General features: G+C 44.9%; 1 protein-coding gene across 2 annotated transcripts in view; it reads left to right on the plus strand.

Moving 5' to 3' along the window:
* The window catches only part of STXBP2 (syntaxin binding protein 2), a 371,603-nt gene that overhangs the window by 96,940 nt on the left and 258,164 nt on the right, over positions 1–16,499 (plus strand). For both annotated transcript variants that reach the window (XM_086960353.1, XM_086960362.1), the window contains one exon: positions 4,331–4,412. In XM_086960353.1, the coding sequence (XP_086816479.1) occupies positions 4,331–4,412 (82 nt within the window). The remainder of the gene's footprint in view (positions 1–4,330; positions 4,413–16,499) is intronic.

A 16,499-nucleotide genomic window follows, 5' to 3' on the forward strand; every position in this document is an offset into this window, starting at 1 on the left:
TATGCCAACAAGCTAGGACATGGGCAGTAGTGACATGTCGACAAAGAAGCTGTGCAGGGTGTGCCACTCCAGGTCGCTGAATAGGTTCTGTACATTACATTGTAATTACTGTGGACAGGTCTATGCCTCAGCACACACTCTATTAGCATGCTGTAGGGGTGTGGAATTTAATACAATATCTACTTGTCTGTGGGGCAAGTGGCTTCATAAACCTACTTGTCCTGTAACGAATGTATTTTTCCCTTTTGTGCCATGTAATGCAGCGACAAATTATGGCAGCAATCTCATTATATAAGAGCTCTGAAATAGCCTCTCTGATTATATCAGGGCTCCTTCCATTGTAAGGTTTGAATACTAGCAATTCCCTTATGTTGCCATGTTTCTGCAGATCTACATACTGGGGCTGAAGGTAATGGTTTTGACTCTGTGCAGACCTACTAATTTGCATGTTTTAATGGTTTTCACCAACTCTTCTCTAATCTTTTCCCATATTGAGAAAGGCTGGAAATGTACTATTTATTTTTCTCTTCCTTCTAACTGTTTTTCTTTTATTTTTAAACATTGGCTAGCACAGGAGGAATTGAATCATATCTGCGACAAGTTGAACATTTTTAGCAATAAGTGGTACATTCAAGAATACAGAGGTTACTTCACGATAATTTCTCGGCTGGCACCTCTTCCCCGCCCAAGGTTAAACATGGACCGCACCCAATACATCTTCTTAGGAGACCAGGCCATTGGTCGACAAGTTATGGGTCTATGTGCAGGGGTTTGTATTGTCCATTTCATCCCCAATCATCTCTAGGTTGTAGAATCTTAACCATGGTTGCCAAATTTTCCAAAACTTTTGGGGACATCCCCTGGCTGCATGTGTGGTTTCTCTGCCCCCATGTAGAGGTCCATGCTAGCCCGCCATTCTACCATAGTATGGCAACTCTGTTTTCCCGCAGTATCTGGCAATATCGCGCTTAACCACTATAAGTCCCAAATTGCTCAAAAGGAGTTTGTACCTGGGGATATCAATGTCGGTAGAGATACCCATGAGGATGTATCTCGGATCCATTTGGATCTGTGCTTCTAATATAGCACTTGATTCCTTTATTATTCGTGACCAGTATCTTTGAAATGTACTCTTGACAATGGCAAACATAAAACTTCTTCCAGGGTTGGGAATAAAGTGGTTGGATGGAAAGTAAACTTGCAAACACTCAGATTTTCGCATGAGCCTATCTGCACCTGCGTATTTGCTTATGTTCAAATGCAGTTTACAAATATTTTCTAGGAGTACTATTTCTTGGCCTACTTATGTAAAGTCTTGTGAATTCATGAAAGCCGTATATCTGCACTCAATGCAAGGACATGGGTGATTTTCGAGGCTTTATTTAATAATTGGACCCCTAATTAGGTCTGGCATTAACCATGGCCTTTTGTGTTTATTAAAATTCTCTCTCTCTCTTTCTGTCTATTGGCTAGCTTCACTTTGAGCGACAGAATTCTGTTCTTTCACAAGGAGCAAATCGACACAGTTTTGTTCAGTGCCAGGAACTACTGTGGCAATGTGTGCTTTTTGAGACCAAAATAATTTATGCTTTTGCCAATGTTTGTTATAATGGGGAGGGCCCGGCAGCTCCCACACCAATAAGGTTTTACAAAAAACGTGCCAAAACAAGTCACACATTGAAAAAACCAAAAGGCTGACCAACTTTTTCAGACCTACTGGCTTTACCAGTGCTTGTTTACTTTTGTTTCCCATAATCTCATTAAAACTGGTTACACTAATTTTCCAGTATGAATATTTTGGGGAAATACTAGTGTACATCAACACATTTTACTATATAATGCTGCAAATAAATAATAGACATTTTACAGTAGTTTAGCTAAATGTTTTTGCATATTTTTGTGAACATTTTATTTTGAAAGCAAAGAATCATCAACCTTGCTCTCAAGCTTCTGCAAATGTTTGCATGTAATCCGAGAGCATTCTGGGAGCAATATACATAGCATCATATTGCTAAACATTGAAAACTTGTGCACACATTTTTATACTGGAACCACTGTCAATAGTGCAGTCTGAGCTTAGAACATTTACTTAGAGCACTCACCCTCATAATAAAGGCTTTGCATTAATGAACCATAAATACAACTTTGAACAGCATTAACACATGGACACAAATATTACCTTAACTGCAGGCAGTGCGTTTCCCTGATCCATAATGTGGTACTGTAAACTTGCAGCCAAAGTGTTTGTGCTGTAGAGGGTTGGGCCTACTTGTCCCAAGGACAAAATACACATGAAAACTTGTTGCTCTTGACCCCAAATAATATGTCCCGGGCGTCGGGCTATAGGAATTCCTCATCCTGGATGCTAGCTGGGCCAACAAAAAGTCAATTCATGAGTTTATCATGCAGTTTGCTGTATTCAGAACAGAAGTGCATGCCCGTCTTACCATGCAGGTGACATTTTGTTCCTACACTAGCCAAAAGGCAGTGGAGCACTGTGCCGGGTCAAAGGCAAGGATACAGTCTACAAGTGATTTGAGAGGTAGCTAGTTGTTGGAATGTTACTGCATCATGGTGTAATGTTCTATGAACAGTTACATATTTCTGTATTTCCTGACTTGGAGCAGGGTTTGGACAGTAGTGATGGATAGTAGAGTTTTGTTCCGGATCCTAGGTGAATAGATTGCAAAAACACTGGTTAGCTTTTGTCTTGAGTCTTATGGTCTCCTGCCGGTGGGTGTGCTGATGGGCACAGGAGATGGTGAGCTTATCAGCCATATAGATACGGGTGCTGGTCATGTTGGCTTTGCAACTGATGCTAGATTTGAAGATTGATCAGGCTAGTAAAGGGAGCCAGTGGTGTTGCATCAGGATGAATGTGATATGAACATATTTCCTTCAGTCCAGCGATCAAGTGATTCACCTACAATTTCCTGGTATGTAGACACACAAAGCAGAATGACTCCTTACTCCTTGAGGGTCCGGTTGGCCTCCAAGGACTGGACTCTGCGGGAGCCCCAGGTAGACAGAGAACTGCTGCTGACAGGGCTTCCTAGAAGCTATATGGAATTCAGGAGTGGCTCTGGCTTGTAGGAGCTTTCCCAGTATTTGGTGAACAGTGTGGTTGTGAAAAGTGAGGCATTTTGCCTGTTTCAGCTAGACCTTGAGTAGTGGCAACTGGCCTCATTGATTCTGCCCTGGTACAGCTTCCAGCCTTGTTCTGCTGTTGAATTGTGAGCACCCAAAAAAGTTTTAGAAAAAAGTCTAAAGGTAAAATATTTGACCACGGCAATGCAGTAAATCTATCTCAGTGGTGAAGCGACATTGACAGCTGCGAGATTAAGCTTGCCCTCTCTCTCAGCTTTTGGTTTCCATAGTCTGTGGTTTTAGAAGGAGCCCAACAATAAAATCCTATTTCAGGATATGCTTGCTTTAGACCTTACTCCACTGGCAGAATTTGAGCTGCAGAAAGTAGATTGAGACTCAAGGTAAAAACTTGGACCAGTGTGACCTGTTTGGTTTACTTGACGACCTCTCCACCGTGGTCAAATACAAAATTACTTTTTCATTGGAACTTTGTGCCTTAAAATGTAAAACAAATTCATGTGCTTCACACTATCCAATTTTGGTGGATTCTTTTTTGCTTTTCAAATTTTTGTCTAAAGTGGTTTGGGATTTTTTTTTGTTTTATTTTTTCTAAACTTTGAAATGGGTGATACTTTTTTCAGGTAATTCAATGAGGAGTTGGCTGCTGATTATGCCGTAGCTATATGGGGATGATCTGGGCTTCTTATATGACTGTATTGAGATCTATATTTTATCACGTTAGTAAGGGTGCCCCTTTAGCTAGGAAACCTGCATTATTCATAGCTGTGGAATATGTACAAGTGTCTAATTTACTTTTATTGCATTCTTCATTTGAAAGTATATTATGTTTCTGAGTATGTCAATACATTTACAAATCTGGAGGGATTAGACACGGTCTCATCACAGTAACTTATTAGGAAATTGGAGGATATCGAGCCTATGATAATTTTATGTGCCTAGCTCAGGAAAAAGCCTACTGTGGACACATTCCATGATGACAGTAGATAATCATTTCAGGCTAGGGAGCTCTAGATCGGCACTGGTAAGTAGCTTCCCAGACATTGCTCAGATTTGGACCCATAGTTTGCTGTTCTAATGAAAGTGCTCTATTTACTCACTTGAACTCATCCCATGAGTTGTGCGTGTGTGTCTTCCAAAGGCAATGAAATTACAGCAGTTAGAGACATATAAAGTACTCCCCATCTATGTAACACTGTGACTATTGATCACTGTTCTTTTGCAGGTACTCATAGTGGACCACACAAGTATGAGGATCCTGTCATCATGCTGCAAGATGTCGGACATCCTTGCCGAAGGTATCACAAGTAAGTGAACAAGAATAGGACGGAGGAAAATTGGGGGCCGGGAGCATTTTGACTCTAGTGTAGATAGCAATAAAGGCACTCCCTAATTTAAAACTTGATTTATAGTTAATTTGTTGAGGGGGGGTCTAATGTCTGACATTGCACACAAACAGACTAATAAAATATCACACATGGTAGGGACTGTCAGAAAACGCAAGTGAACAACACTCACTCAGAGAGAGCAGAACTCTGAATATCTTTCTGGAAACATGGAGAAAGAAGTTGGAATTCGAGAATTGTTAGTAATACTTGGTGGGGCATTCAATCAATGAGCATTGTCCACTGTGTGAGCCACACCATGACTTTGCATCGCCGCTTGTTCTTTCTTGTGTCCTTAGCAAGAAGGAATATAATTGTGTTTTGAAGTTATGTTGTAGTGCCCCTGATGTTTGTCCTTGATCCTACCCAATACCTGACATCCCCCAAATAGTTAGTGGTAAATAGATAGGGTACTATGCATCGGGGACTCTGGCCCCTGTAGTCCAGTCTGTTAATGTTTAAAACTGTAAAACAGACACTGGCACGACTGCTTGGAAATGCTACGGTGACCTCAAGCTTAGTCTGTTGCGTCTTTTGGAAGGATACAGTTTCATTATGGGATCCCATATGACTTTGGCCTACCCCCAATCTCTTCCTTGCCTTTTCCACTGAGCGTTCCCAGTACAATTGAAGACAAGTACCCAAAGTTCAAATGGATACTGGTAATGACAAACTCCGGAGAGGGGAACAGGCCTACTTCTTTGTTTATATGCCCCGACCCCCTTTCATTATCTCTAGGATTGTGCTCTGCCACTCCTCAGAAGGTACTACATTCTGCCCTTGAAATTCGATGTCCAAAGTCCCAGCAAGACGAAGGACAGGTACAGCTCTCTTGTGGCAATCAGATGACCTTTTTTTGTCCCATATTAGGCTTCCTGAAACGTGTGTAAGCCAAGAATGGAGCTACACTTTTTTCTCCGAGCCTACTGTTTCTCACCATTCTTTCTCCTGTAGCGAGTTAGGGTACAATACCATAACAACATAGTTCAGCAGCTGTGTAATAATCTTCCTATCAACAGCAATGCAATATGGAACCAGAAAGTGCACATACAAGGGGATTGAGCATTAAGTGGCACAGGGTTCAATGCCGTACAGGTGGAGTACATTTAAACATCCATCGGCTGCATGCCAATATGAAGAACACATTGTAAAATGATGTGTTTGTGTCATAATTGTTTCCAATGGCATGCAAAAAGTTATTTGGTCAAAAAATGTTTCCACAAACTTATTGAATTGAAAATGTAGATGATTCGTTTTTATGTCGAAGTCTACCAGATAGCATAGTTAAAGACCTCTTGTCAGGTCGAAGCCTACCAGACAGCGCACCTGTCTGGTTTACTAAAGACATCTTGGGGACATTCAGAAAGCTTATCTAGGAATTCATTCCGCACAATGATTGCCATTGGTTTGTGATTTGTAGCTCTCATTTTCTAGCTTTCTATTTGCTGTCTTTATTTGCTTTAGGCTGTCCAGCTTGAGTTTGTCCCTTCCGTTGACCAAACCTTGTTTACTGTATTCTTCCACAAACTCACTTTCTGTGAACAGCCCTTTAATTCTTGATCTTATTTTGTCACATTTGCTGTGCATTCGAAGATGGTGATCAAATGTCAGGCTAACTCTTCCGGGAAGCTTGCTCCTTATTTTTCTTTCTCTGACTTGAAAGTGAGATAATGTTTGTGACACTCCTGTTGATTACCCATGTAAGAGGAGAGGGTGTAGGATGTTTATTTTTTTAGCACACAACAAAAAACGAGCATTGGCAAACCTAGTAGGTCTTGTCTTTTGGCTGTGAAAGCAAACCCATTGACTTTCCCAATGGTTTTTACTGTTGGTGTTTAATATTAGCAAAAAGAACACGCACTATTGGCTATGGCAATGCTTGTTTGCCAGTAGGGTTCTGATGCTTTCAATCTTTCGTGGACAAAGAAATGTTAACAATTTGCTGCTACCAGAAGCCCTGTTCTTTCCTTTCAGTTTGCCCTGAAATTTAAAAGCGCATAAGGTACTGTTGCTTTTAACTACCTGAGCAGGATCCAAACCGGAGCGGAGAGACTGGCAAAGTCACAACAATTAAAAATAAAGGAAACATATGCCTCGCTGCACAAAATCTTTGTTATGGGCACCCCCGTTCCTCATAAGAGTCCACTTTATGGATTTTCTATGACTGCTACACCCTAAACCCTCTACTGTAGTTTGAGTGGGGGAGAGACAGGCAGAGTGTCAACATTTAGAAATAAAGGGAAAACTTATGCCGGGAGGCACAAATTTGCTTGTTATCAGCTCCCTTTATCCATTTGAGCCCGCTTTACGGACTTTCTGTGGCTATGTAACACTTAAAGAAAAAACCCAAAATCAACAATTGTTTGAGGGGGCGGAGAGACTGGCAGTGTCACCAGAATTGCAAACGAGCAGGATTTGAACATTGTGTGCTTATTCAACAGTTAAAACATCTAAGTTAGTTTGAGGGGCAGAGAGACCGGTAGTGGCAACAATTGTAAACAAAAGGAAAACCATTTGCCATGCGCTGGGCTCAGGCTGGGCTGAAAGCAATGAACAAATAAGTGCAAAAAACACAAATAGAAGTTGACCAAATGCAAGTACTAGGTCACTGCTCTGTGGGCGTGAGCAAGACACCAAAAGGAGGGACATACAACACAGATTAGCCACATACACGCAAGCTTTTTAAAAGGACACATGGACAAATTATCAAAAACGATGGGCTGGCTGTAAGCCCACAGAGTAGATGTTGCATGTCTCGAAGAGGCAGCTTATGTGCTGCCTAGGTGAGACCTAAAAATGAACTGTGCTGATGTTTCAGAATATATCAGAATTAGTACAAATGAAGCAAATATTTTTGTAATTCTACAGTCAAGTCAAATGATCTTTATTCGGATTGTAAAACATCCATAAAAGTACACATAAAATCCAGCAGAAATAAAAACACAAATGACATCCCACTTGATTACAGATTCATAGCGATATACAGTTTTATCATGTGCAAAAATACAATCATTAGTGCAAAATATGCAATGTGCAAGGTGTGCATAGTGCAAGTATTTTAGTCAATTAACAGAGAAGCGTGAGACCGTACAGCTGCTTTAAGAAAGCAGCTCACTCTGAAGATGGCCTCATCCGTCTTTAACATTAATAAGTCTTTAAAAGCTAATTTAAAATCAATCAGAGCGTTTTTTCTACAGTACGGCATTAGAAAGTGCTAAGTGTGCATTCTATAAAAACCCCAAAAGAAAATAAAATGAAGCAGACTTTGTGTACCGCCTAGGTTACAGGAACAGCTTAGATTTTCCACGTGTTTATTGAAGCCTAACGGGAAGCAGAGTAGATTTATAATGCTTCCGTCCCTGAACCGAAATAGCAAACTCCTGTTCCATCTACCTACCTTTAAGCGGAGATAGCCCTGAGGCAGGGCAGATGGTTTCTCACTTGGCTCCATGAGGGAGATGTATCTAATTGTAGTAGGCTTTACCAAGTCACGCCTTAGCCTCTCCTTACGGTAAGAATCGTAGAGGGCTTTTTTTGTTAAATTCTTGTGCGTGTGATCAATCAGTTGCGGGGATGTAAAGAGATGACCCAGCCTCACACTCGATAAACTATTTTCCACAGCCTTAAACCAAGGTATACAGTTGGCCCTCTCACAGTTTAAACTGTCCATGATAATATCGAGTGACAGGGAGACAGCAGGATTAAGCCAGATTTTTATCCAGAACAGTGAGGGTCTGGATCTTATGAAGTCTTCTATATAAAGGAGGTTTAGTTCCCTGTGACAGATGTAAGTTGGTGCACTAATGACCCCCCCCCCCCCCCCCAAATCTTCCGGCAAAATCTGTTTTCTTCGGTCTGTAATTTGGTGCAGTTAGAATAACCCCATACCTCAGCACCATAGGTTCCCACAGGTAGACATTGTGTTCTGTAGAGTTGTAAAAGTGACACAATAACGTCTGCCTGGTTGGGTTGACGAAGGGAGGTTAAAGAATTTATAGCCTTACTCATTTTGTTCCTTCCCTGGGCAACATGTGGTTGCCAAGAGCCAGTGTTGGAAAATAACAAACCAAGATAAGGGAAAGTGCAAGTGCTCTTTAAAATATCATCCCCTGATTGAATATGGCTTATTTTATAGCTTTTAGGGCCGCAAGACATTATGAATGATTTTTTTAAATTGGTGCAGAGGCCCAGGTCTGCCATATATTTAACAAAACCCACAATTAAAATTTGCAAGGTATTAGGTGTGCGGCCCATAAGGACTGCATCATCCGCATAGAGTAGTGCAGTGACAGATTTGCCGTTGACTTGCGGGACATCGTTAGTTAATTTGCCCAAAGAGACACTCAGATCATTTATGTACAGAATAAAAAGCAGGGGGGGCCAAGACACAACCCTGTCTAACCCCCCTGCCGATTAAAATATCAATAGAAACTTCTCCATCATTGTTAATACGAAAACGAGCTTTCAGATCGCTATGAAGGTGTGCCAAAAAATAAACTAAAGATTCATCTAAACCATAATTTAGCAGGACTGACCATAAGCGGGAACGGTTAACAAAATGAAAGGCAGAAATTAAATCCATAAAACCAAAATATACAGGTGATTTTTTAGCGATCGTATATTTGGCCATAAGCAGGTTTAGGTTCAAGCACTGTTCCACCGTGACCACTTTACTTCTAAAGCCTAGCTGGCAGGGATGTAAGATGGTATTTTCTTCCGCCCAAGTGCTAATTCTGTTAAAAAGGACCCTGCCTAGGACTTTTAGTGTATTGTCAATTAATGATATGGGGCGGTAGCAGCCAGGATCGAGTCTATCGCCTTTTTTAAATATTGGTACAATAGTACTACTAGACCATGTTTCCGGGACAGTGGTGAGGGATAAATTATTGAAAACGTTACATAACAAAGGTCCCCAAAAGTCAGGTTCAGATTTGATTTGGTCGATGGATAGGCCATCTGGACCAGGGGCTTTGTTACCTGCGCTTTCAGTGATGGCGTCCTCCACCTCTAACAACAAAATGTTTAGTGGCTTTATTGCTGGGACGATTTCGATTGGGTTGCCAGACGCAGGAGCATCATAGATCTTTTAAAAATGGTCAACCCATGCATCCCCTGTTATATTACAGTTGATAGGGGAGATATTGGAACCCAGTGATCTAAGATTCTTAATGGCCCTCCAAAACCCTGCAGCGTCTCGTAAAGCGGCTGTGCGGACAAGGGAGTCCCAGTGGTCTTTTAATAGCTCTTCAGATCTAATTTTTAAACAGTGTTTATATCTGGATCTCAGAACCCTTACCAGGGACGTGTCACGTGGTGCAGCAGTGAGGGCAGCCCTAAGTTCCCGGTTAGCTTTAGAGCATGAGGTGTCAAACCACTTGGGGTTGCTATTAATATGGGCTGGGACGGGTTTGGAAATTTCTGTTTTTATTGCCTTACATAGCTCACAGAATGAGTTAACGATATCGAGCCCCGGGCTGGAGGTTGATAGACATACCGAGACTAGGGTAGGATGTTTTTTGATGACTCTAACCAAAACATCCTGGTTGTCTACCCCCTTCCAAGCCACCCTTAACCTGTCTGTCGATGCCATTAAGTTTTTAGCCCCGATTTCTATTCTGTTCCTCAGGGTTTTAGTTGATTTAAGGCAAATTAAAATTGGATAGTGGTCACTATACGGGGACAGAGTAACCTCAGATTTCAGTAAAAGATCCTCGAGGAGGGATGAAATAAATACATAATCGATGGTGGTAGAACTCCCACGCCCGATATAGTTAGGGGCGGGTACATTATTCACACCAGTATCCAATTTCTCCATTGCATCAACTAAGTCACGTGTTGCTAACAGATCTAATAATTCTTCTCCTCTCCTACAGGGTGGGGTTCTAGGGTGGATGTGTGCGTTAAAATCGCCTCCTAAGCAAATGCCATCAAAGCTGCCGTATTTTTGGCCATCCACAACTTCATCAATAAAGTTAAACAGTTTCAGAAAATTTGTATTAGGATGGGTTATGAAGTCATTATTATAGAAGTTAATAAGACCTAGCTTTAACCGGCCTATATATTTCAGCGCCATGAAATTATTGTTATTAGTTGGCAGTAATTCAGTTTTGATTCCAGCTGTAATTTTAACCCAAATTGATAAACCCCCGCTGGGGCGACCAGTGGGAGGGGAAGGGGCAATCAGATTATGGCAGCTATAACCCTCAAGGACTAAAGATCTTGTGCACCAGGTTTCCTGCAGCATTAAAACATCAACGCTGGTTACCCAATCAGTCCAAGACTTTATATTCATTTTAGCATTGAGGCCAGCAATGTTCCAACTTAAGATGGATAGTTCATCGGAAGCTGTGGTAGAAGTATGGCCCTGGGCACCTTTTGTGGGGTCAGATGACAACCTACACCTACCAGGAGAGTACAGCAGTGTTACACTAGGACAGATAGGTGAATTGCCTACGGGGACTTCCTTACTGGTCTGATCGCTAGCTGAGGTATGAGGTGGAGTATCTAATGGTCAGTCCAAACTACATGTATCCGCTAATGCGGTATATCTATTAAAAAGTGGGAAAGGCGGTGGTGCTGGAAAAAGTGGGAAGGACGGTGGAGCTGAAAAAAGTGGAAAGGACGGTGGAGCTGAAGAGTTGCCTGGGTGGTAGCCTATAAAAATAGCCTAAGGGCAAGGGAGTGACAACAGTAGATGGTCCCGAGTAGGTGCTGTTATGATTAAGTATGTATTTAACAGTACCAGGGTGCCTAAAATTTAAAACAATACAGTCCCCATTAAAGTCTTTACGTAAGGGGCCAACCCAACTCACACGACGGGCAGACAGAATTTCATTTGAGATGTCATGACCTACCCCCTTGTGCTTGGTCAGCCAATCAATACACTTATTGTTCAGCTGAACCCAGGATTCACCTTGTCCTTCCTTAAGGGGCGGGACGCTGCCAGTACTAGAACGTAAGGGCAGGTGTCGGGTGGTAAGTGGAGGGCAGGTTCTTGAGATTTTCTGGGTCTGCTGACTGCTGATTGTTCATTCCTAGCGTTATTACTGCTTTGGGCTGCAAGTTTTGCAGTAGTTGTGTTATGGCCCTCCTGTGGTGTGCCGTTGGATGTGATAGTAGTGTTGGAAGGACGTGCAACTACGAGAGGAGTTGGCTTGGCTTTAGTGGCCGGTTTAGTTTGCCCTATGTTGGTATGCCTAGGTATATTATTGGCTGTTGGGGTACTGCTGGCAAGTTTGGGAACGCCCTTCGTGCTGCTGCTAGTACTAGGTGCACCACACAAGATAGCCTTACTAACAGACTCCAAGTCTTTCAGAAGGCGATCACCCCTAAGCTAGTCAAGGCTGATCGCCCCTTTCCTTATTACCTCTTCCTTTTTGACTAAATTTTCTAATTTATCTAACCTTTTAAAAACAATATTAAATTGGTTGATCATTTGACATTCCAGTTGTTTAAAAATAGTATCTACAATTGTCTCAATGAAATTCCCATTGGGCTTGGGTTGGATGATAGTTTCAGTCAGAAACTCATGTCTGTGTGCCCAAGGAATTGTGATCATCAATGGAGAGGGTTATGGGAGAGGCCAGTTCATCATTTTGCGGCGTCTCAATATTAACAGTTTTACCCTCAGTTTGTTGCTGTTTCCCTCTGGTCCACATGCTCTGCGGAGTTGGTTGGTTCTTGTTGTGGGCTGGTTGCTTCCTTTTGTTAACCATAGATTTCAGGGGGCTCCTTTTCCTTTTGCCCTCGCCGGTTTTATTGTTCGTAGGCGGGATGAGGTAATTAACTGTGCTGCGCAGTCAGGCTGTGAGGCAATGGTTATGACCGGACTGCTATCCCCAGGCAGCGTTTCCAACGATGTTACTATGGTAGAGGGTTTCAGGATGGTGATTGCAGGAGATAGCGGGAGATAGTTAGGAGGGCTTGCTTGGGATGACTGTAGTTCAATGATGCTGCAACCCAGTGACATCCTCCTTTCTGTATTAGCTATTTCCTCCTGAACCATTATTAGAGCATTTTCCAGTAAACATTCGAAAGAGGAGGGTGGGGTAGGGGAACTGACAAGAGCAGGCATTGTAGGCGTGTTGTTACGCTTCCCCATGTTGAATTATCCCCAGCTCACCTCTTGTTGCGGATGTTGGGGCTATGGCCCAGCCCAGCCTCTTCTGGCCTCTGAGGGTCTAAGTGGGCCCGCCCTTTGCCCGGGCTTTGTCCGGCGCGTCCCGCGGGACTGGCGCTGGCTTTATGCGCCTCCTGGCGCTGCTGAGGGCGTCACTGGTGGTGGGAGGGGCCCGGAGGAGCCAAACCCGGCCCGGAAACAGGCGGAGCAAGGCCCGGCCCTTTGCTGCTGGTGCTGCGGCGGAGCTGAGCCCGGCCGTGAAGAATGCAGGAACCGCTCGTAGATCACCCCCAACAGGACTCAGCCCTGGCGCTGGCTTTATGCGCCTCCTGGCGCTGCTGAGGGCGTCACTGGTGGTGGGAGGGGCCCGGCGGAGCCAAGCCCGGCCGGGAAATAGGCGGAGCAAGCCCGGCCATTTGCTGCTGGTGCTGTGGCGCAGCGGCGGAGCTGAGCCCGGCCGTGAAGAATGCAGGAACCGTTCGTAGATAACCCCCAACAGGACTCGGCCCTGGCGCTGACTCTATGTGCCTCCTGGCGCTGCTGAGGGCGTCACTGGTGGTGGGAGGGGCCCGGCGGAGCCAAGCCCTGCCGGGAAACAGGCGGAGCAAGGCCCGGCCCTTTGCTGCTGGTGCTGCGGCGGAGCTGAGCCCGGCCGTGAAGAATGCAGGAACCGTTCGTAGATAACCCCCAACAGGACTCGGCCCTGGCGCTGCATTTATGCGCCTCCTAGCGCTGCTGAGAGCGTCACTGGTGGTGGGAGGGGCCGGCGGAGCCAAGCCCGGCCGGGAAACAGGCGGAGCAAGGCCCAGCCCTTTGCTGCTGGTGCTGCATCGCTGCGGCGGAGCTGAGCCCGGCCGTGAAGAATGCAGGAACCGTTCGTAGATAACCCCTAAAGTGTGGTGGAAACAAACATTTGAATATGATCAAAACACAACAATACACTAGGTGATGACATTTGAACTCATTGTGTGCAGTAAAACCGTATTTCGGTACAAACATACTGACCATTCCAATTGAAAATGTATTGTCTGTAATGCCAATGCGCACCTACACCATGCATACTCGAGACTAAGCCACTCCTCTCGATGCCCTTCCGCTCCACTCTATGACGTACTCCATGACACTGAAACGACACGTCTATCGACTCCACAATACTCAAATCTACACCACTTACTCCACTCCATACTTCTCCTCTCCACACCACTTATCTTACTCCAATTTGTCCCAGTCTACCCCACCCCGCTACTGTCTACTCCACTCCGGTCTAACCTGTCCCAAATGTACCCACCCCTCTCCACCCCACTTTAATCTACCCATCTTTAATCTACCCCACTTCAATCTGCTCCTCTTCAATCTGCCGCAACCACTCTACCCCACTCCACTCTACCTCAATCCACTCGACCACGATCCAGTCTACCCCACTCAATCTAACCCAATCTACCCCACTCCACCCCAATCTACCCCACTCCACCCAAATCTACTGCACTCTGCTCCAATCTACCTAATCCACCTGACTCCAATGTACCCCAATCCATCCCACTCCACTCTCATCTATTCCACTCCGATCTACCCAGTCCAATTTATCCCAGTCCAAACTCTATTCAAATCTACCGAACTACCCTCCACTCTAATCTACTCCACTCCAATCTACCCCACTCCAGTGTAGCACAATCTATCCCACTCCAATCTACCAGACTCGACTCTCCCCACTCCACTCTACCCAAATCTACCCCACTCCTCCCTACCCAAATCTACCCCACTCTACTCAAACCCACTCCCCCTCAGTCTACCCTCCCCACTCTACTCTACTCCACTCCAGTAGCTGCTGCTACTGACCAGGGGTGGTGGAGCCGGGGTAGGGAGAACGGGGAAGTGCAGGAATAATTTTTTTAAAGCATTAACCTCTTTACCGCCAGCCGCCGCCTCTTCTTTATCCGTCCTCCTCTTGAGAGAAAGTACACAGCCTCCCAGATTCCCCTGACCAATCACAACACTGCCTTAGCAGCGTTGTGCTTGGTCTGAGCGCTGTGGTTTGGCGCTCAGACAGGGACTGGCAGGCTGTGCATTTTCTCCACAGAGGCTGTAATACAGCCTGTGTGGAGAACATGCAAAATGCGCATGACACTTTGGCCGGCCCGAGACGGCCGGCCAAAGCGTCATGTGCACTTTAGGTGCTGCCACCACTCCTTCCCCTGTGAAGATGGTAGCCCGGCCCGCCCGCCTTGTTTCAGCTGCAAGCTGAATACAAAATGATAATAACAAACCTTATTATAGTTTTATTTTTGTATTCAGCTTGCAGCTGAAGCAGTGGGGCAACGCTCTTCTGGGTTAGCGTAGAAGCCGCCACTGCTTCACTCAAATCTACGCCACTAAACTCAAATCTCCCCCACTCCAAACTACCAACTCCAATCATCCCTTTTCACTCTACCCCACTCCGGTGTACCCCACTCCTTTCAAAACTATTCAAATCTAACCCCCTCTATTCCAGTCCACTCCAATCTATCCAATCCAACCCACTCCAGTGTACCCCAATCCAACCCACTTCTCTCCAATCTACTCCACCCCAGTTCAGTTTACCCCACTCTACTCCAAACTCCATTGCAATCTATCCAACTCCTCTCCACTCTCATCTACCACAATTCACTTTACCCCACTCCAGACTAGCACAATCTACCCCATCCCACTCCCCTCCCATCTATCCAACTCTACTCCACTCCAATCTTCCGCACACACTCCCCCCTCCACTGCACCTAAATCTACCCCACTCCACTTCAATCCAATCTACCTAATCTACTCTACTCTGCCCCGCTTTACCCCAGTCTGCCCCACTCAACTGCAATCTAGCCCACTTCCCTCCAATCTAGCCCACTCTGCTCCAATCTAACCCAGTCTGCCCAAACCAACCCACTACAAATTGCCACAATCCAACCCACTTCACTCCAGTCCACTCCCCTCCCCTCCCATCTACCTCAGTCCAGTTTACTCTACTCCGCTCCAGTCTAATCCACCGCACTCCCCTCCATCTTAATCTACCCCAATTCACGCTTCCCGTCATTCTCACTCCACTTCTATCTCGACTCCACTCCATTCTCTCCAACTCAACTGCACCCCACTACACTCCATTGCACTCAACTCCAATTTACTCCGTTCAAATCTACCCAGGTCTCCCTCCCTCATTCAGCTCTATTCTACCAAGTCTACCCCACTCCACACTACCACAGGCCACTCAAATCTACCCCATACTTTTCCAGTCTAACCGCACTCAACCCTAAACTACCTTACCCCACTCCACCCCAAACTACCCTATTCCAATCTGCCCCATCCAATCCGCCTCGTTCTAATCGACACCGCTTCAGTCTACTCCATTCCAACCTAACCCATTCTACCCCACTCCAGTCTACTCCACCCATCCTAATCTACCTCACTCATCTCTTTACCACTTTACTTCAGTCTACCCTACCATAATCCACCCAATCAATCCCACTTCAATCTACCCCACCCCACCCTACCCCACTTCACTCTACTCCACCCCAATCTAATCCACTCCAATCTACCTCAGCATTTCTCACTCCAGTCTACCCCACTTCCCTCAAATCTACTCAATTCAATCTACTCTACTCCAGTTTACCCCCACTCCAGTCTACTCCACTCTACCCCCACTAAAATCCAATCTACCCCACTCCAATCTGTCCCTCTAATCTACCCACTTCACCCCAATCGACTCCAATCTTCTCCAATTCAATCTACCCCACTCCAATCTACCCCAACATACAGACCAATCTACCCCACCTCACCCTAAACTACCCCACACCACCCCAATCTACCTCCATATATCCCACTCCCCTTCAATCTACCTACTCCACCCTATCTACCCTCAATTCAGTCTACCC

The sequence above is a fragment of the Lissotriton vulgaris genome, chromosome 1_1, assembly GCF_964263255.1.
Source record: "Lissotriton vulgaris chromosome 1_1, aLisVul1.2, whole genome shotgun sequence".
Lineage (NCBI taxonomy): Eukaryota > Metazoa > Chordata > Amphibia > Caudata > Salamandridae > Lissotriton > Lissotriton vulgaris.